Source organism: Gavia stellata, chromosome 28 (genome assembly GCF_030936135.1).
Source record: "Gavia stellata isolate bGavSte3 chromosome 28, bGavSte3.hap2, whole genome shotgun sequence".
NCBI lineage: Eukaryota > Metazoa > Chordata > Aves > Gaviiformes > Gaviidae > Gavia > Gavia stellata.
The window spans coordinates 913719-933425 of NC_082621.1; the positions used below are offsets into that span (position 1 = coordinate 913719).

The 19707-nt window shown below is 60.3% G+C and overlaps 3 protein-coding genes across 3 annotated transcripts; 1 reads left to right on the forward strand and 2 right to left on the reverse strand.

Annotated features, from left to right (window-relative positions):
- Window positions 1-55: 55 nt before the first annotated feature.
- On the reverse strand, window positions 56-4254 carry KLHL10 (kelch like family member 10). The gene is made up of 5 exons (XM_009810592.2): window positions 4100-4254; window positions 3082-3571; window positions 1840-2457; window positions 979-1128; window positions 56-427 (listed from the first exon to the last, which is right to left on the reverse strand). Exons 1-5 carry the CDS (start codon window positions 4243-4245, stop codon window positions 56-58), a joined length of 1776 nt encoding a protein of 591 aa, XP_009808894.2. The 5' UTR covers window positions 4246-4254.
- Window positions 4255-5051: 797 nt separating this feature from the next.
- NT5C3B (5'-nucleotidase, cytosolic IIIB) lies at window positions 5052-10784 on the forward strand. Its single transcript, XM_059830153.1, has 9 exons — window positions 5052-5149; window positions 5590-5824; window positions 6404-6473; window positions 6968-7014; window positions 7491-7576; window positions 7758-7847; window positions 8931-9093; window positions 10131-10331; window positions 10652-10784. Exons 1-9 carry the CDS (start codon window positions 5052-5054, stop codon window positions 10760-10762), a joined length of 1101 nt encoding a protein of 366 aa, XP_059686136.1. The 3' UTR covers window positions 10763-10784.
- Window positions 10785-13301: 2517 nt separating this feature from the next.
- FKBP10 (FKBP prolyl isomerase 10) lies at window positions 13302-19236 on the reverse strand. Its single transcript, XM_059830396.1, has 10 exons — window positions 19043-19236; window positions 17423-17568; window positions 16896-17085; window positions 16442-16587; window positions 16147-16336; window positions 15694-15839; window positions 15160-15349; window positions 14528-14670; window positions 14184-14347; window positions 13302-13857 (listed from the first exon to the last, which is right to left on the reverse strand). The coding sequence occupies exons 1-10, from the start codon at window positions 19234-19236 to the stop codon at window positions 13672-13674; spliced, it is 1695 nt and encodes a 564-aa protein (XP_059686379.1). The 3' UTR covers window positions 13302-13671.
- Window positions 19237-19707: the final 471 nt, after the last annotated feature.

A 19707-nucleotide genomic window follows, 5' to 3' on the forward strand; every position in this document is an offset into this window, starting at 1 on the left:
AAGTGAATACATTCACTTGCTGCTCAGAAATCTTTATTAGCTGAGTGGAGCTGTTTTACACAGGCAGGCTACTTGTTGAAGAAATGAACCTGACTTCCTTTGAAGAGTTGTCCACGTAGCAGTCTCGTCTGGCAACGTACTCCCTGACGTTAGATAGACCTGGCACCACACAGCAGCTCAGAGCACTACGGTATATGCCCATGTCGTGAACATCGTACCACTCATTGGTGTTTTCATCGTAACACTCGACATTGAAAGTAGTAGTAAAACCGTTAAAGCCACCAACCACAAACAAAAGATCATCCACCACTTCAATGCCGAAGTTGCTGCGAGGATTAAACATGGTGGGGATTGTGCGCCATGTGTTGGCAATGGGGTTGTAAGCTTCCACGCTCCGAAGGCGGTTGACTCCATCAAATCCTCCTACCTGTGAATGCCAGAGGTTCAGAGTTGAAATAGGCCTTTCCTCGCCTGCCAGGTCAGGCAAATCATTTCGCGCGCAACTAAGATGTCAAACCATCCTGCCTCACTGACTTCAGTTTGAGCATTGCTGAGCGCGTGTGATCTCAAAACACAGTGCTTGCTTACTGCAGACTGCTCCCTTGTTCTTTCTGGAGCTTCCAAAAGTTATTTTGTGCTATTTTGTCAGATTTTACATTTCTAGAGAGTTTAAATGCAGTACGTGGATAGGATAAACAGGACCGAGCAAGTGTTCTGGGCTGCTAAAGCTGTTAGCAGCAGCAGAAAGTAATTTCTTTGCTGCAGCTGCTTAAAAACTCCACACATTTTTCGTAATGAAGAGTGTGCAGGTGATAATATTCTCAGGAGGCGTATCAACTCTTCTGGCTCTGACTTTCTTCCCTAAATCTCACTTATAACCAAATGACCAGCCTGAAAAATCTAGGAAATGCAGATTAGCAAAAATAAGTACTACAAGTGCTGGGTGGTGTTACGGCAGAGGTACTGCTCCTCCCTTACCGCATACACTTCGTTGCCGTATGCGATCACACCTACTCCACTTCTTCTGCTTCTCATGGGGGCTATAAAGGTCCATTGATTTGTTGTGGCATCGTACACTTCAGCTGTGATCAAGCATTCATTCCCATTGAACCCACCGCATATATACACCTGTTTACAGGAGGAAAAAAAGGTGTGAGCAGGGACTTAACACTCTTAGTGGGAGAACATGTGGAGGAGAAGATGAATGGTGTGGCTGGATTTTGGGGGGGGTTGTTTGCTTGGTTTTGTTTTGTTTTTTTAATGGGAATGGTCATCCAGGGTTTGAAGTAATAAAAGTGCAGTGAGTTATTCAGGTCAGCAGGATTTAGACCCCTGATTCCCTGAACTGCATGAAGCAGATAGGCATGGTATGTGACCTGTGGCCAGGAAAACTGTCCGGCAGCAAGTGGGCTGTTGGTGGTACCAGCTCTGGAAGAGTTTCACCACTCCTGTCTGCACGTCTGCCACGCTGGTCAGGTGCTGCCCTGTAGAGAGCTTTGTATCTCTCGCTCCAGGATTTAATGAATAAGGTTTACGTGAACTGTCTTCCTCTTTATTTCAAATGATTCATCATGTTAAAGGGAGCATTTCTTACCTTTCCTGCTCCCACAGCTCCTCTTTTCTATCTAGATGACGAATTCGGAGTGGTAGCTGTGTTCATCAGGTACGTAGCCCAGGAAGAGGCTGAGCTCCATGAAAGTCCCTACCTCGATACATGCCACATGAAAGAACAGGCACTCGCTCACTGTGCAATGCTGCGCACTGATGTTTGTTTGGTTCCTTGTCCTGCGCGCCATACTTCAACCTTAACTGTTTTTTGTAATCTCACGGCCCGTTTACCTTTTCATGCAGCGTGGTCGCACTAGCATCGCTTCTCTGCTCGTGCATGGGGGCAATCAGTGTCCACTGGTTCGTCTCTGGCTCGTACCGTTCTGCTGTGCTGAGGCGCATGTATCCATCAAACCCTCCCATGGCGTAGATGAAGTTGTTGAGAATGGCGACGCTGACGTAGCAGCGCCGCGAGTGCATGGGTGCAACCTGCTGCCATGTTTTCTTAAGTGGGTCAAACCGCTTGACACTGTTGAAATAATCCACGCTGTCAAATCCTCCGACAACGTAGACAAAGCCTTTTAAATAAGCAGTGCCATGATAGGCAAGGGGGCTTTCTTGCTCACACGTGACGTTCACCCACTTGTCTGCACGGGTGTCGTATGTCTCAATGGCGTTGGTTGGGCTCCCCCCGCTCCAGCCACCGACAGCAAACAAGATGGCATAGGGCAGGCGAGGCCGACTGAGTGGGTTGGCGAAATCCGAGTAAGATGGGCCATGCATATTGAGGTTGTACATTTCTGTCAGTGCGTTTATGATGAGAACTTTGCAATCCTCATCGTCCTTCACATATTCGTGTGTTTTGACGTTGTTCATGAAGTATTCTGCTTGCATCAGTGCCAGTCGAACCTGAAAAACGCAAAAAGGGGGTTAGAATATTAATGCAGATGCTTTACACCCTGGTATCCTTCATGGATAGCTGTAATGCTGGATGGCTTTGCTTTCAGGTTACAGTGTTGTCTAAAGCTTATTAGAGAACTGGAGAATTAAACGTGTAGTTTTTAGCGAGTCCAGAAAGCGGTGTGCAAGGGTAAACCCTTCGATTTCATGGCAGGGAGACTGCCGCTGCTTTGGCATGGTGCCTTCCCGTGCGCAGACTGAAACTGCCCGAACGCCTGCTGCTATTTGCGTGGTATAGCTTGTCTAGGCAAGTGCTCATAAGCTTTGTGTTCGTAGAGATAACATCATCCCATGTGAACTTTGGCCCCTCCTGGCTGTGCGGAACAGTTAAACTGAAGCTCTAAACATGAGGAAATGTGCACGTAAAAGGTCTGCCCCCACCCCAGCACAGGATCTTCGGCCCGTGCCCCAGCGTAGCAATAGCCCAACGGCCTGAAAGCTCACTTCGTTGCGAGCAGCGTTAGGAGGCTGCAATTTCCTCCCGTCTTACAAGAAAAGCAAAGCGGCTCTGGCTGAGCTGCCCCGTGCCCAGCTCTGCAGAGCCGCCCGGGCCCAGACCGTGACAGCACCGACCTTGCCCAGCAAGACCGCGATGTGCTGCCTCCTGTTCTGCGGGTCGTGAGCAATCCATTTCAGAATAGCCTCGAACACGGCATCTTCTTGTTTCACGTTGAGCTCATCCTTCTCAATGATGTGCTTTAGCTCATGGACGGAGAGGTCTAGAAACTCTGTAGACACCTTAGTCATGTCCTCAAAGTGATGGAGGATGAACACATAGGCTGCTTCTCGCAGGTCGGGACAGTGGTAATAATCTGTGAGTCTGCAGATGCCGATGCAATTTTCCAAGCATAGCTGGGATTTTAAGAACTCGCAGCACAGCCTGATGATGCCCATGATGTTGAACTGGTCTGCCGCAGTTAGCAAACTTTCAACGTTGTCAGCCGTGACCGGTACTGTCCTGGTGTAGGCGTACTCGATAATGAGCCTCATCATTTCAGGTGAAGTGCCAGGGATTTTATATACTATCTTCTCCACGTTGTTCCAGCTGCTGGTAAACAAAGCCCTGAAAAAACAAAGCAGTGCTGGGGGAGAAACCAGCTTTGCTGCGTTAAACCCTGACCCTGTTATCCCCTGTGCCTTCTTCCCCGGGCAGCAGTTTGGGCACTAGCAGTAGCCATGCTGGGAGGCCATGTAGTTTGTTAATTAATGTTTTACTAGCTGGGTGTTTTGAAAAGGCATCACAGCCTCTGGCTGTGGACAGAGAGCAACACGGCGAGTGGTCACCTTGCTTCAACAAGAATACCAGAGAATACTGGTGTGTGGGGAAGGGAAACCTCCTGCCCGACGGCAGATAAGGCAGGCTGGCCACGCTCCCGGCCCCGCGCCGCATCTGGGGGTTCATCAGACACCACTTCCAGAGCTGCTGTTAGATCCTAGGTCGTGGATTAATTCTGGTGTCCAGGCAGGTACCAGGACTATAGGGAACTGCTGGGTGAGAGTTTTAGTGCTGGTGTAAGCACTGGAGATGCACTAAGGCGGTGTGACACAGACTAGGAAACACTGCTTGTCCCTTCTTGTTTCAAGCACTGACCTGAAATAGTGACTGCAACTACAGAGGATGTTCTTGTGAGCATTGAATTCAATACCATCCACGCTGATGATCACATCACAGAGTTTCCCTTCCAGGCGAAGCTCATTGAAGATGGTGCAAGCCATAGCACTCATCTTTCTCTCCATGTGTGAGGATGAATATGCAGCAGGCACGAAGCTATCGCCCATGTCAAAGCCCGAGGCAGTGGAAGGTGCTTCACTCTGAGGCGCTTACAGGGCTTTGTCCTTGCCCCCAACATCTCGCTGAAACCCAGTCTGTCTGTCTGGTGGTTCTGGAATATGCCCCATAATGAGATCACAGATGCGGGGGAACCTGGGACTGGCTGCGAACCCCTCCAGGGGCAATGGGGTCTGGGTCCCCCCGGTCCCCTTGCGCCAAGGCTGCCCCCAGCCTTCGCTTAACCACAGCCCAGATTACGCGGGGCCCTGTACCTACACCCTGTTGGTGGCTGCTCCAAGCAAAACCAAAAGCAGCCTTGCGATCCCCCTGCAACTTTTTAATATTATTTAGCCTGGGTATAAAGCTTCCCAAATGTAGGCACTGACTGCTTCTGAGGTGCCCTTGAACCCGCTCACGCAGGAGGAAGCTGGGGCACAGGCTAGCTAACGCAGGGATGAAGCCACAAATGCTCCGTCACTGCCGTATCTGCTGCTAATTTGGAGGGTGGAAGGTGCCGCCCGGGGCCGAGGACAGGAGCGGGGGGACAGGGAGCCCCGTCCTGACCCCTCACTGGCTTAACTCATGGCCAACTGCTTTTCCTCTGTGCTTCACCATGTCTGTAGGTAAGACGGGTGCCAAGGAGCACCTCCGTGAGGGGCTCAGCGCTGGAAAACACTTTGGACTTTTTCACGTTCTGTCGGTGTGGAGTTTTTTGGGTCACACCAGTTTGCGGTAACGCCGGGGGAGGGGCGGCGGAGAGACAGCCCTCGCCATGTACTTGTTCGGGGTGTTTTTAGCCTTTATCGCTCCTTTCTCTTTCGCCTTCCTGGCTCGGAGCCTGGTGCAGAGGAAACGCAACCGCAAGTGCCGGTACCGGCCGGCCCCGCCGGAGCCGCTTCGGGCGCGGGGAGGAGGCGCAGCCCCAGCCGGAGCGCAGCGGGCGGCCCCGGGCACCCCCCGGGCACCCCCGGCCCCGGGCACCCCCCGGGCACCCCCCGGGCACCCCCGGCCCCGGGCACCCCCCGGGCACCCCCCGGGCACCCCGCGCACCCCCCGGGCACCCCCCGCGCACCCCCGGCCCCGGGCACCCCCGGCCCCGGGCACCCCCCGCGCACCCCCCGCGCACCCCCCGGCCCCGGCTCCGCCCCCGCGGCGGCTCCTCCCCGCGGCTGCGCGGCCCCTGCGCGGCGCGGCCCCGCCCGGCGCGGAGCGGAGCGGAGCGGAGCGCGATGGTGAGCGCGGGGCTGCGGGGCCGGGCCCGGGCTGGAGCGGGGCCGGGCCCGCGGGTTGTGAGGAGCGGCGGGGGGCAGAGGCGGGGGGACGCTGGCGCCGCGGCAGCGGGGGCTCGGGGGGCGCGGCCGGGACGGCGGGGGCTGGAGGGCACCGGCCCCCCGGGAGCTGCGTGGGACCCCGGGGCGGCGCCGAGCGGGGGCTCTCTGCCCGCAGGTGCCCGAGCTGGAGAAAGCCACGGTCCGCATCCAGCAGCCGGAGCGCGTGAGGGGGATCATCCGGTCCATCAAGGAGCGGGGGAGGAACAAGCTGCAGGTGCTGGTCCCGCTCGGCTCCGGAGCGGGGGCCCAGAGCGGGCGGTGCGTCCCCGCCGCGCTCGGTCCTTCTCTGCCGCTGCCCCCCCCCTTCCTCAGCCTCCGGCCGCGGCGCGGCTGCCCCCACCCAGGCGCGAGGAAGCGCCTTCTGCGCCTTTGGGCGCCGGAGAGGGGAGAAGCCCCGGGGGGGGGAGCACCGGGCTGGTTCTCCTGCCCAGGCCCGGGCTGGCGGCTCTCCCGGGACGCGCCTTCTCCTTCCCTGTTAAGCAGGCTGTAAATGCGAGCCAGTCCCCAAACACCCCCTTGCACCCGCCGCAGTAAGTCAGCAGGATGAAGCCATTTGGTGCTGATAAGAGTGCTGGGGTGGGAGTGGTGCTGGCTGTCTCAGATGAGGACATCTGCTTCATGGCTGGCAGGAGCGTCAACGTTTGCTGCTGTGCCCCGTTACGAGTCTGCGCCCTCACGTGAGATGCGCCAGCGCCGGATTTGCATCCTTGCAGGCAGCAACACCCTTGGCTAGCAATGGCAGAGGCAGAGTGTGCTGGGTCACGGGCAGATTTGGTCTTCTCTCGCCTTCCAGGTCATTTCTGACTTCGACATGACGCTGAGCAGATTTGGGTACAACGGCAGACGCTGCCCCACTTCGCACAGTGAGTTGAAGCCATTGCTTTTACTGTTGCTAATTCTCTTTGTTTTCTGTGTTTGTGTTCTCGGTCTCTGTGGCTCCCGTTATCCTCTGCCTCCCTCCTTTGCCAAGCCTGACCGCTCCGTCTCATTCTCTCTCGGGACAGCTCCAGGCCTCGGCCACTTGCAGCAGCAGCTGCTGGCCCCCGGGCAGCCCACAGCCCGCTGCAGAAGCTGCCTCCTGGTCTTGCTGCTTCTCCTTCTAATACTTGCATCCTGCAGCTTGCTAGCGTTGACGCTACTCTCTCCCAGCTGAGCAATGCCCTGCCATCAGGGCGTGCTGCAGGTTGACAGCGGGAGCTACTGTGTTGAAACCCCACGGCGAGCCTGTACTTGGGTCGACGTGCCGCACACGGCTTGTTTTTGGGAAGAGCTGGCACTGGAGACGCAGGATAGCTGCGTTTTAGAAAGCCTTTTTATGTTTCTGGGCTACAACATTGGCATTTTATTGTCTTTACAGATATCCTGGATAACAGTCGTGTTATCAGTGAGGATGGCAAGAAGAAGGTAGGTGCTGTTTTGCAAGGCACTGCTTCTTGGCTCTGTGTTTTTCGCCCCTGTCACCCATCATCAGGAGGTTGTACTGGCTGCACCTTGCTGCCAGGACAGAGAGTGGGGCCAGTGTCCAGGCTGCATCTCAGCCAATGGCGATGGAAGGAGAAGTTAAAGAGGGAAATTTATTTTGCATGCTCAGCTGTGAGCATTTTCGGTCTGCTAAGAGGAGGACGGGTGTACGTGCGTGCATCTGTACAGGCGGTATTTGAAGCAAGGTGAGAGTCAGCCAGGCTGCCAGAGGGTTAACGCTTCCTTTCGAGATCTCCGGATTTGCTCAGAGTGAAGTTGCTTGCTGAAACGGTTTTGGTTGTGTTTTTCATTAGGAAGTGTGATGCTTTGGACGAATTTAGAAATGCTTTTTTTGTTGTTTACAGTCTCTTTAGACACGATACTCACTCTGTTCTTTCTCCATCTGTACGACACTCCAGCTGAAAGATCTGCTGCACTATTACTACCCCATTGAAATCGATCCCAACCGGACCCTGGAAGAGAAACGTCCCCTCATGGTGGAGTGGTGAGTGCTTGTATGTGATGAGCTTGACCTTGTCCTGGCAACTCCTTGCCCCCGAGGACTACAAGACACAAGGCTTGAACTGTCTCTAGGCTTGGCGGCAATACCGGGAAGTTTTGGTTGTTGTTTTTCTGGCTGCCTTAAGGTTGCTGCCCGGGAAGCTCACTCTGCCGCCTCTCCCTAGGTGGACCAGGGCCCACGAGCTGCTGTCGCAGCAGAAGATCCAGAAGGGTGACATAGCCCAGATCGTCAGAGAATCAGACGTGATGTTGAGGTACGGGCTCGGGGTTCGGCTGCCTGCGGCCCTTTCTCTCCTGCCTCTGTGCAAGCAGGTCTCCTCGCATTCACGCCGATCTGCGCGCAGTCTCCACAGCGTGGCAGATGCAAATCTCCCTTCCTTCCTGGGCCGAGCTCTAATCATGAAAGAGACGCAAGTCAGCGCCACGAGCCGCAGCCTGAGCTCGCTCCCTGGCTGCAGGCTGCTCCGTTCACGGCTGACGCCTTCCTGCTCAGAAACCGCTTCCACCTCCCTTGAGCCTTGGCACGGAGCGGCCGAGGGGACGGGCCATGGGCAGAGCTCCCTGTTTGCAGGGCCGGGTAGGGGGGCAGCGTGCAGCTCCCCTCTTCCAGGAGAGATTTTCTCTTTGCGCACTGTAACTGCCGGGCCTTATCCAGGCCCTTGGCTCAGCATCAAGTTCCACCCACACACAAATGTTGCACTAAAACTTGCCGTTAAAGCTGGCCTGGGCCACGATGGTCCTAAAACCAGCTCAGGGAGCCGTGGTTTGAATGAGCTGCCAGTCTCAGAGAGGAGATGGTGCTGTCTGTCTGGGTTTCCGTGAGCCCAAGTTCCCCTTCTGCACAGAAGTCGTGTCCTGGCAGACTGAGACTGTTAACGCGTTTGTCTGATCGTCCTCGCAACCAGTCCGACCTGTTGCACATCTCTAACGTACGGTTTCTGAGTGGGCTGGCAGCACCTGCTCCTGTGGGCGCGTGTCCAGGCACGCTGTGCCTTGTGCCCCCGGGGAGAAGCTGGATGTGTTCGGGGGATGCTGGGCAAATTGCTCGTGTGCTGCACGCTCCTGTGCAGCTCCCCGCTAGGTCGCTGCTCCCAGGAGGGGTCTGGGGTTCTGCTGCACACCCCTTGCATGCACAGTGAACGCCAGAGAAATGCTGGTGCCACAAAAAGCTCATGCTTTTTGCAGAGCTCACGCGTGCATTTCCGTTTGGGAAGTCCTGGGCAGAAATATGAGCCTCATAGCCGGGCTGAGAGCTCCCAGCCCACAGTACATGGGGCACCTCGCTGCGAGCTGGGAGGTGGTAATGCAATACTGTGTAACGGACACTTCTGCTCTAGGGATGGATTCAATGAATTGTTTGATCAGCTGCATAAGTACAACATCCCCCTGTTCATCTTCTCTGCTGGCGTTGGTGACATCCTTGAAGAGGTTATCCGTCAGGCCAACGTCTTCTACTCAAACGTCAACGTGGTGTCCAACTACATGGACTTTGATGATAATGTGAGTTTCTGCATCCCGTACGTGTGGTGAGCTTGCAGAGGGGAGAGTTGTTTGACTGGAATTGAGGGCTGCAATACGTTTCACAGAGACACTGCTAGGTTAAAAGCTGCCTGATAACATTTCCAAGTATTTGATCCCTGTAGATGGAGCTGGCCCTTTGCTGGGTCATGGGGAGGCTCTAGAGGCTGGTCCTGGCCTCCCGCCCCATCCGCTCTGCCTTCAAGGGTTGTGACCTGCTGCCCCCGTAGCAGCCCTCTGAACGGCAGCTCTGGGGGGTGTTAGGGGTTCCCCTGCCCTCACCGGGAGCTGGATCACCGGGAGAGAGAGCAGAGGGCGGATGAGGTGGGCAGGCAGAGTGCAGGAAGAGCTGAGCTTCTGCTCGTGATCTCGGGGACTCCTCGCCTTTCAAACTTGCTGTTTGGTGGCAGAAGTGCACTGCCATCTCTGTGTCCGGCGCTGTGTGTTCCGTCCTGGTGTGGGGTGAGGATGGAGTTAACTACAGAGGTCTCTCCTGATCTGAAGGCCAGATGTCCTTCAAAGCAGCTTGGAAGGCTTTTGTTGATGCACTAAAGCCTGAAAAGTCCCAATGCCCGTTAGAAAATTGCACGTCTCTTACAATGCAGCCCTCTGTTCCCACGGGTGGTGTGCTGGGACAGGCTGTCCTCGGGGGAGCATGGGACAGCGTGACAGTCCTGCCTTCTGCAGTGGCCCTGCTCTGCCCTGGGGCTGCCCTGACTGCGGCTTTCCGTGGCCCCTGACCAGCTCCAGGGCAGCACAGAGCCCTGACCAAGGCCTCTTCCATCCTTTGGGTTTGTTCTCACCTTTGGGAAGGGCTTGCCCTGCAAAAGGGGACTCCTGGGGACTGTCTCCAGGTGTTTTGTGGCTGCTGGGTTTCCAGACTCCTCGAGGGTGTCTCCGAGATGAGAGCTGGTGCCCTGTGAGCATCCCCCCCATTTGCCCATTCCAGGAGGGGTACTGAGGCTGCAGCACAGCGGAGCGACTGCTGCAGGATCAACTTGTCCGTCCTGTTTGCACAGGGAGTCCTCACGCGTTTCAAGGGACCTCTCATCCACACCTACAACAAGAACAACAGCGTCCTGCAGGGTACGGAGTATTTCCAGCAGCTGAGCACTAGAACGAGCATCATCTTGCTGGGGGACTCCATGGGTGATCTGACAATGGCAGACGGCGTTCCCAGTGTGGAGAACATCCTCAAGATTGGCTTTCTCAACGACAAGGTGGGTGTGAGAAGCAGTGGTCTTGCTTCCCTGCCAGCCTTCCCCAGGTGTGAAGCCTGGGGGGCAGGCAGCTGCCCGAGTGATTCGAGGGGTGCAAGAGATGGGTACGAGCTCCTCTGAGGTGTGTGGAGGGAGCTGGGGGGTGTCTGCTGAGCTCCCAGTGCATTGCCAGGGTGGTTATTGCCCCCTCTTTTTGGTAGTATCAAAAGATGCAAGCGCTGGGCGTGCAGCATCTTCGTTCTCAGCTGCTGGTGCTTAACAGTCCTCTCCTCTCTCTGTGGCCGTCTCCTCTCCGCCCCGTCCCGGCGGCCGCACTGCAGGTGGAAGAGCGGAGGGGGAAGTACCTGGATGCCTACGACATCGTGCTGGAGAGTGATGAGACGCTGGATGTGGTCAATGGGATTCTCCGGTACATCCTTATCGAGACGTGAGCTGTGCAGGCAGTGTCCCAGCTCCGGGCTCTCAGCAAGGCGCCTGGGCGGTGAATGTCCTTCCCTTGACAAAGCTGGCGTGGATCTTCTGGTACCTGCTGGTCTCCATCCTGGCGCTGGGCAGGCTCCCTGCCCTGCCTCTCGTCTGTTGTGCACATCCCGACCTCACTAACCCACTTTGGTCAGCCCTGGAGCAGGAGGGGTGAGATGGAGGAAGCTTCTCCACTCCCTTTACTCCACCTGTGCCCGGCTCTGCTGCTTCCCACTCGGACTTCTTCATCCCACTCGGACTTCTTCATCCCACTCGGACTTCTTCATCCCACTCGGACTTCTTCATCCCACTCGGACTTCTTCATCCCACTCGGACTTCATCCCAGCCAGCGCCTGAGGCCACAACAAACCATTTCATGTTTCGGGTAGAGATGTTCTGCGCTTCCTTCAGTGGCCGAGCGCGGAAATGGAGATCGTTTGCTGTGGCTTGAGGACAGACCTGTTTTAGATGGAAGCTGTTTAGTTTTACTGTGCTCCTGTCGAAGAAAACAAGTCTCTGTCTTGTCCTGTTTTCTGTGGGCTTCAAAGTGCCCGGGCTGAGCTCCGGCGGTGCCGCCCGCCGCTGGGCTGGCGTGGCTCTGCCAGGCGAAGCGTCGCCCAGCCCCGCGTCCCCCGCAGAAACCCTGCGGCTCCCTGGCCCCCGCGCCCCAGCCCTGCTGTCCCTCTTGCTCCGTTACAGCTCTTGCTGTAAACACGGCTCTTCCAGCCATCCCTGCGGACCCGCGGAGCTCCTCTGACGCTGCTGCGCAAAGCAAGAAGTAAGTCCGTCTGCCGAGGGTTGGGCTGGGGGGGTTTGGGTGGCAGCGGCAGCAGCAGGCTGGGCGCTTGGAGCGGCGCGTTTGCAGCCCACGGGCGTGGGTGCAGGAGGAGAGGCCAACGGCAGCATTTGGGTTTTTAAAGAATATTTTAGCTGACTGTGTTTTTGTCTTAAACTGCTGGGCTGATCCTGGGCTCTCAGAGCAGCCATAGAAAGAAGCCTCTTACTTCTGTGTAGCCTCTGGTAACGTAAGGCGTAAAGCTACGGCGGCTCGCATTCGGCACGGGGCAAATGAAGACCCTTATGTGGGAAACGGCTGTCACGCCCCGTCTTGCTGCCCGCTCTGGGGGCGGCAGGAGCCTGTGCTGGCGCAGGGTGAGCTCTGATGCGTCTTTTTGGGGACCGTTAGCGTTGCGGTGTGGCCCAGCACAGGTCGGCAGCCCCTTCCCCGCAGTGTTTGGACGGGGCAGCTCTGGCTGCTGAGCTCTGGGCTGCGTCGGGTTCAGCCCTCGCTTGCTGCCCTCCACGTTGCGGGATGAGTAAATGTGATTTCTGGAAGCGCAGGCTCCATTCTCCTTGTTGAAATAAATACGTTGGCTGAAGCTGGGCCACGGGTGGTTTGTACCCGGCTCCCAGGGGCTGTGGCTGGAGCTGCTCTCCTCCCCGGCATCGGCAGCTGCACCTCCGCTCCCCAGCGCCAGGTCATGGCCTGGAGCCCACCGGCCCTCACCGGCCGCTCTGCGCTGGAGCTGAAGCACCGTCCGTCTTTGCTGGAGGATCCCAGGAGCGGAGCTGTGGTTTCTCTCTCTCCTGCCCGACCCAGCAGGTGCTGGAGTCTGGAATCCCCCCGGGCGCCGCGCTCCCAGGGACGGGCCAGGCTTGTCTCTGCACCGCCGCCCAGACACGCAGGAACGTTTCATAGCAAAGTAACCTGACACAAAGGCAAGCTCCTTGGAAACCAGTAGAAATGATTTATTTGGTGCAAGGTAGAAAGTCATTGTTTGAGGGGTTCGCTCTGACCCTTTGCACTGTTCTGTTCTTGCATTTCTTTTATCTCTGTCTGCAAGAGACACTGTGCAAAAGCTTTTAGAGCTGGCGGGAGGTGATGGAGCCGTGCTGGTCACAACTGGCAAACCTGAGAGCGCCAAGTTAATTAGCTGCATTTATGCATCAAGATAGAATTGAGCCGATTTTCCTCAGTCACTGACGGTGGGGAGGATGTGGATGGGGACGATGCTGCTCCCTGAGGGCCTGGGCGGGAGAGGCTTTCTGTTTTCCTTCTTCCAGCTGACAAGGGGTTTGCCAGGTCCCATCCCCGCTGTCGGGGGCCCAGGCTTTCTGGAACGGTGGATGGCTGCGGGGGTATCAGGGTTTCGCCCTGGGAACCCGAGCCCCCTCCAGCCTCTCATCCCGGGGAGGACAGTGGGGGGGCAGAGGCTGGGCCAGCAGCAGGGACCTGCAGAAAAGGTTTCTCTTTATTTCTCCTCTCCTTTTAAGAATTTTATATGTGTGTGTATATATATATGTAAAAAAACCCCAACCCTAAGCTAGAAAATGCTGCGGTAGAAGTGGAGGGGAAGCCCCCCTCCCGCCTGCCTGCGGCAGGAGGCTGCACGGGCGGGCGAGGAGGCTGGAGCGGGATGTGCAGTCGCTGGCTGAGGACGAACGGGCTCGGGGAGGGGACGCCGCTGCCTCGGCCCTTCCGTGGGGAGCTGAGAGCAGGGGCTCGAAGCGAGGTTTGGCAGCAGAGGGGGCCGGGGCAGGGCAGGTATCGTCTGCAGAGCAGGGGAGCATGAGGGGACAGGCAGCGCGAGGAAACACGGGTGCTGCTGACCCCGTGGGGTCTCAAGACTCCCAAGAATGTGGGTGTTGCCCACCTTCTTGCGTGGGTTTATTAGCTGGGGGTTGGCAAGTTCTCCTGCTCAGGAGGAACACATCAAAAAAACCTCAGTTAAATAATAGCGGGGGAAAAACCCCCAAATACACCCCCCGGCAGGGATGGGGAGGGGCAGGGGCAGATTCCCAGGGCAGCCGGTGGGGAAGACTGGCTGTGGCGCAGTGGGGATGAGTCCTGTCTCCGGGGAAAGGCGAGGTCCGCTCCTCAGAGCTCCTCGTGGATCTTCTCCTGGTCCTCATCCGACTTCAGTTTCAGCTCCTCGGAGGTGATCTTCCCGTCCTGGTTGCGGTCCTGGTTCCTGAACATGTCGGCGATGACTTTCTCCGGGTCGGAGCTGGGCATGAGGCGGCCTTTCCCTTCTGCCACCTGGGTCTTGATGAAGGTGGAGAACTGCAGTGGGGAGAGGGGAGATGCTGCTTTGCTCCGCGCAGCCGGCACCGGGCACGGCAGGGAGCACCACGGCCCGCACTGAGGGCAGCAGCCAGGCAGCAAGGACAGGGCAGGGACAAGAGCACGGGCTGCCCTCAGTGTCGCTGCCCAGTCACAGCCCTGCCCGCATCCAGCAGCGATGCCCTGGGCTGGTGTGTTTGTCCTGCGGTGCTCTTCAGGCTCCCGAGTTCCCCGGGGACAACAGTGCCCTTCCCTGCGCCCCCAATTCCTCCCATACCCCATATGGGATCATCAGCGGTCTGGCGGCGCTTGGGGCCCTCGCTCACCTCGTCGGCGGGGATCTCCCCATCCTTGTTCAGGTCCATTTGCTCGTAGAGGTTCGCCGGCGGGTCCCCGTGCCAGATGAAGAGGTAGCCCTCGGGAACCCCCTCCTCCATGGAGATCAGCTCCACCTCGAAGCGGAGCACGGCGCTGCCTGGCACCCCCCGGGCTGAAAAAGCAAGCGAAGGCTGCTGCACTGCGGGGGAGCCCAGCAAAGCGCTGGCCCCTGACGGGCAAAAGCCTCCCAGCCCCCAGCCGGGGCGAGGGGGGGCAGGATCCCAGCAGCGGATCAGCAAGGCAGAACCCCCCCCGTTTGCATTGCACAGGCAGCCGCATGCCGGTGCCCTACCTCCGCTCTCCCCGTGGCCCAGGTGGGGGGGGATGATGAGCACCCGCCTCTCCCCCGCGCACATGTTGAGGAGACCGCTGTTCAGGCCCTCGATCACCTTGTTGGCCCCCAGAGTCACCTCCTGGGGCTTCTCGTAGTCGTGGCTGCAGGAGGCAGAGAAGACCACGCGGCTGAGAAAGCCCCTCGGACCCAGCGAGCAGCCCTGCCATGCCCCGAAATCCCATGCCCTCCATCCCACCATGCCCCAAAATTCTGTGCCTTCCATCCAGCCATGGCCTGAAGTTGCACACCCGCCACACCACCCCCAAATCTTGCACCCTCTGCCCCGCCGTGGCCCAAAATCCTATGCCCTCTGCCTGGCCGTGCCCTGAAATCCAACACCCTCCACTCTACCACCCCAAAACCCTGCACCAGCCATCCCACTGTGCCCCAAAATCCCGCACCCTCCACCCTGCTGCACAATCCCTGCTGCCCCGTGGCCACGCGGCCGATGCTCCAGTGCTGCCCATCGCAAAGAGCTGGTGCTCCCAGCGCTGCTCCGGTGCCCATCCACCCCCCCAGCTCAGTGCCTGCCAGGATTTGTCCCTGTGAAGGAAAGGTGTGCCCAGGGCAGCCCGCAAGCGAGCACGCACGAGGAGAAGAGCTTGGTGCCATCCAGCAAAGAGCAGTTGTAGTGGTAGCGGACAAAGTCTCTGTTGCGGGTGGTGATGTTGCAGCCCTCAGGCCGGTACACGGTCTCGATCTCCACCGGGTCCTCAGGGTTGTGGAAGTCGATGATGTGGACGTCGAAGATGAGCACGGCCGAGCCAGGAATTTTGTTCCCTGGAAGAGGAGCACGAGGAGAGCTCCTGGGAGAGCTGCTGGAGTGCCGTGAGGCCGGCAAAGCCTTTCCCTGCTTCTTCCCGTGTCCTGTGACGTGTCCATCCCTCGGAGCCCTGGCTCTGCACGTGTTGGCATCAGCCAGTCCCCTGCCCATGACATCCCCCCACAACGCCCAGAGCCCTGGGGACAGTGGTGGCCCCTGGGGTGAGGAGCTGGCCCCACTTGGCCAGCGCTTTCCCCACGTCAGACCCGCGGTGTGCTGGTGCGCAGAGCTGGAGGAGGGGCTGCCACAGCCCAGGGCTGTGTTGCGCAGGCGTGCCGGACCCTGTGGGGCTGCCCTTTACCTGCTCCGTTCTCCCCGTAGGCCAGGTGTGGAGGGACAACCACCCGCCGCCTCTCTCCCACGCAGACCCCTTGCAGGCCCTGGTCCATGCCGGGGATGATGTAGCCCTTCCCGATGTAGGTGTTGTAGGTGTGATTGCGGGAATAGCTGCAGCGAGAGAAGCCGCCGGTGCCGTCGCGCAAGAGAGCCTGGCCCGTCAATCCCCCACCACCCCCCCCCGCACCCCAAACCGCACCCCTTCTGCCAGCCTCTGCCCTGCTCCCCCAGGAGCCAAACCTTGCTCCTAGGGATGCAGCGAACAGGTATTGACTTTTTTATCCTATTTCATGCCCATTACCACCCTCTCCTCCACCTTCCCCCCGATTCTCCAGCCTCCCCTTGCAGCCGGCTGCTGAGCGTGGGGCAGGAGAGGACACGGGGGGATGTCCCCACTCGGCCGCTTCCCTCCCTGCACCTGGAGTCAAAGAGTGTCCCATCCATGAGCGTGCCATTGTAGTGGTAGCGGACAAAGTCCCCGGTCACAGCCCTGCGCTTGCAGGACTCCGGCACCTCCAGGTGCTCCAGGAAGACGCCGTCTTTGGGGTTGTGGAAGTCCACCAGCAGCACGCTGAACACCAGCGAGGCCTGTGGTGGGATCACGGTCCCTGGGGAGGGGACACAGGTCAGCCCAGACAAGGGTCCGACGCACCGTGGGGGGCTCTGCGCAGAGCCGGGAGGGACGGGGCACAACGGGGTGATGCCCAACTCACCATAGCCCTTCTCCCCATAGGCAAGGAACGGGGGGATGATGATGCTCCTCTTCTCCCCGGCGCACATGCCCAGCAGCCCCTGGTCCATGCCCTTGATCAGCCAGCCGGTGCCCACGTAGGTGTCGTAGGTGCTGTCCTTGCTGTAGCTGGTGGGGAGGAATGAGGGGGAACGGCTCCAGGCCCACGCCAGCTCCCCTGGCCTGAGCGGTGCCACGCGGGAGGCTGGTTTGGGGGTCACGGAGCTGCACCGGCCCTGCCAGGGTGCAGGGAGGGAGAGCACAGGGGAAGGCTGCTCTGACTGGGGTGCAGCGCGGGCCCCCATCTCCTGCCCCAGGCCAGTGTCCCCTGGTCCCTGCCATCCTCAGTGCCCCCAGCCCCGAGGCAGAGGGTGCACCCGAGTGCCAGTGCCCCGTGCCCTGAGGCGAGGGTGAATCCCAGCGTTGGTGCCCCGTACCTGGAGTCGAAGGGGGTGCCATCCAGCAGCGTGCCGTTGTAGTGGTACCGCACGAAGTCCGAGTTCTCCACCGTGCGGTTGCAGTGCTCTGGTTTGGAAAGGGTGGTGATCTGCAGCTTGTCGTCCTTGTTCCAGATGTCCAGCATGACGACGTCGAAGTACAAGGTGGCATCTGGGGGGATCAGCCCCGCTAAAGGGGCAGCAGCAAGGACAGAGAGGACCTTAGGTAGGAGCAGCACTGAGTCCAGGCATGCCAAGGGCTCTGTCCCCTAAAGCCTTCCCGAGCACACGGCTGCTTGGGGCTGCTGGCCACATGGGCCAGCTCTCCAGGAAAGCAGCAGAGCCTGGGGGGGGCAGGACCCCTCCTGCCCTGCTCAGGCACCACTTGCCTTGGCTAGTCAGTGCCCTGGCAATGGAGCTGCCCTTCGCCAGCACCCGCCACCTGGGCGCCCGACCTCCGTCCCCACTAACGCCACCCCCGGAGGGGTTTGCTCCCTCCGCCCCCCCGCCGTGCTGCAGCCCCTTACCCACGCCGATGCTGCCGTAGCCCAGGTGGGGGGGCACGATGAGGTGACGCCGCTCGTTCACGCACATGCCCTGCAGCCCCCGGTCCATGCCGGTGATCAGCCGCCCGACGCCCACCACGCCAGCCACCGTGGCCCCTCGGTCGTAGCTGGGGCGAAGGGACAGACCCGTCAGCAGTGTGTGGGCAAAGGGCAAAGCCCCCAAAGCCACTGGCACTGGGGTTGCTTGATGCCAGCGCCGAGGGCTCGGGGCAGATCCAGAGCCAAACCACGAACCCTGCGAACACCGAGGGATGGCACAGGGCTCCCGGGTGTCTGCCCGCTGTGGGGGCAGAGCGGGGGGACAGGGCTGCCGCCTCCCCGGGGGTGCAGGTAACCCACCGCAGCCAGGGGGTCCCCGTGCTGCAGGCAGAGCCCGCGGCTCACCCCCGCAGCAAAGAGACGTTGATCCTGATGGGATCAATCCTGCGCTGCCCAGGGTGGAGCCGCCTCCTGCCGCACTGGTCAGGGCTCTGGCCTGACCCTGCACACCCAGCACCCTTGGACACAGGGGAACGCGGATCGGGCCCTCTGGATGCGAAGGAGGCGGGTGATGCTTTCAGCTGGGACTGAACCCATCACCACCCTGCCCAGATCTCGCCTGGCGAGCTGGGCTGGAGGCCGGCAGCTCCCGGCCTTTCTGCTGCTTCCAAATCATTTTGCATATGGCACGTTTGGAGCTTTATGCAGCAAGGAGGAAAGAAGACGTCCCAGGCCTCATTTTTAGACTGCAAGTCTGTTTTTATTTTTAAATCTTAAAATACTCCGAGAAGCAACTGGGGCCATTTCGGATAAATTGAAATCCTTCATCCCCTTGAACGTGCAGCCGACGCTTTCTCCGGGCAGCACGCTGCAGTCCTCGGGACAAGGAATTATTTAAGCGGCGACCGTCCCCAGGCTCCCGCTGCGCCTGGGGCTCGCAGCAGCGCACGGCTCCGTTACTTTCTCCCCCGCCCGTGCTCGCAGGGAAGATCAGACACGTTTACGCGGGGCAGAGCCTCTCCGCTTCCCAGGGCTGGGAGAAACGCCCGCCTGGGAAGGTCTCGCTCCGCCGCGGGGCTGGGGCTGAGCCCCACCGCAGCCCCGTGGCCCCGTCCCCGCGCGCCCCCGTCGCGGCGGGGCAGGTCGGGGGCCGCACCGACCCCGCACCGGTCCACAGCCAGCGCGAGCGGGCAGGGCCGAGGCGGGGGCCGAGGGGCGCCGAGGGCGGCCGGCGCGGAGCCCCGGGGGCGAGGAGCGGCTGTGGCCGCTGCCACGTTTCACAGCGCTCGCCGCGCTGCCCCCGCCCGCGCGCGCCGCAACGGCGCGTCCCCGGGCGCGAAGCCCCCCCGGAGGGCCGGACCCTGCCCGCGCCCGAGCCGGGCCCCGCGGCGCCCCGCGGCTGAGGGGGCGCCGGGCCCTGCCGGCGGCTCCCCCGGGGCCCGCGCGCGGCCAGGGCGGCCCGGGCGCCCCGGCCCCGCCGCCGGGCCCCGCCAGAGGCGCTCCGCGGGGCGAGGCCGCGGGGCCGCCCGCTGGCCCGGGGCTGCGGCGGGGAGGAGGGCATGCGGGGGCCGCGTGCGTCTGCCGGGGGGCCGGGGGCTATACCTGGAGTCAAACTTTTTGCCATCTTTAAAGGTGCCGTTGTAGTGGTAGCGAACGAAGTCCCCCATCTGGGCTTCGCGCAGGCAGACCCTGGGGATATAGTATCTGTCTATCACCACGTCTTCCAGGGGCCCGGCGTGGCCCCGCGCCGCGGCCCCCAGGGCGCTCAGGAGGAGGACGAGGCTGCCCGGGGCCATGGCGCTGCGAGGCGGCGGCCTGCGGAGCGGCGGCGGGAAGGCGGGGAGGTGGGCCGGCGCGGCCGCCCCCTCCCTCCCTCCCTCCCTGCGTCCCTCCCTCCGTCCCTCCCGGGGGCGGCGGGCCCAGCCCCGGCCGCGCTGGAACTTCTGTCCACGTGTACCCGGGCCCGGCGCCGCGGCATCGCCGGGGCCGTCCCCCCCCCTCGGTGGCGGCGGCGGGGCTGCAGCGGCAGCGCTGCGCGGCGGGAGCGTCCCCTCGGCTCCCCCCCCCCCCGCCCCCGTTCCGCCGCCACCGGCAGCGCACAGGAGCCGCCGGGAGCGGGTCCGCGCACCCCGCGGGCCCCGCCCGCCCCGGGTCCTAGTGCTGGCCGCGCTCCGGCCTCTTCCCCGCCGCGGCCGGCGAGGGGCCGCTGCTCAGGCCCGGGCGGTTTGGCCGAGTGCCTCCAGGAATGGCGTCTGCTCATGACATCT

Excerpts from the sequence above, each read along its gene's own strand:
- KLHL10 (XM_009810592.2), bottom strand. The coding sequence starts at position 4,245 with ATGGAGAGAAAGATGAGTGCTATGGCTTGCACCATCTTCAATGAGCTT. Across the intron at positions 3,572-4,099 it reads AGTTGCAGTCACTATTTCAG|GGCTTTGTTTACCAGCAGCT; the intron begins GTCAGTGCTTGA and ends TTGTTTTTTCAG. Across the intron at positions 1,129-1,839 it reads CGACCACGCTGCATGAAAAG|GTGTATATATGCGGTGGGTT; the intron begins GTAAACGGGCCG and ends TCCTGTAAACAG.
- NT5C3B (XM_059830153.1), top strand. The coding sequence starts at position 5,052 with ATGTACTTGTTCGGGGTGTTTTTAGCCTTTATCGCTCCTTTCTCTTTC. Across the intron at positions 5,825-6,403 it reads GGGGGAGGAACAAGCTGCAG|GTCATTTCTGACTTCGACAT; the intron begins GTGCTGGTCCCG and ends CTCGCCTTCCAG. Across the intron at positions 9,094-10,130 it reads ACATGGACTTTGATGATAAT|GGAGTCCTCACGCGTTTCAA; the intron begins GTGAGTTTCTGC and ends CTGTTTGCACAG.
- FKBP10 (XM_059830396.1), bottom strand. The coding sequence starts at position 19,236 with ATGGCCCCGGGCAGCCTCGTCCTCCTCCTGAGCGCCCTGGGGGCCGCG. Across the intron at positions 17,086-17,422 it reads CTACGGCAGCATCGGCGTGG|CGGGGCTGATCCCCCCAGAT; the intron begins GTAAGGGGCTGC and ends CTGCCCCTTTAG. Across the intron at positions 13,858-14,183 it reads GGGAGATCCCCGCCGACGAG|TTCTCCACCTTCATCAAGAC; the intron begins GTGAGCGAGGGC and ends TCCCCACTGCAG.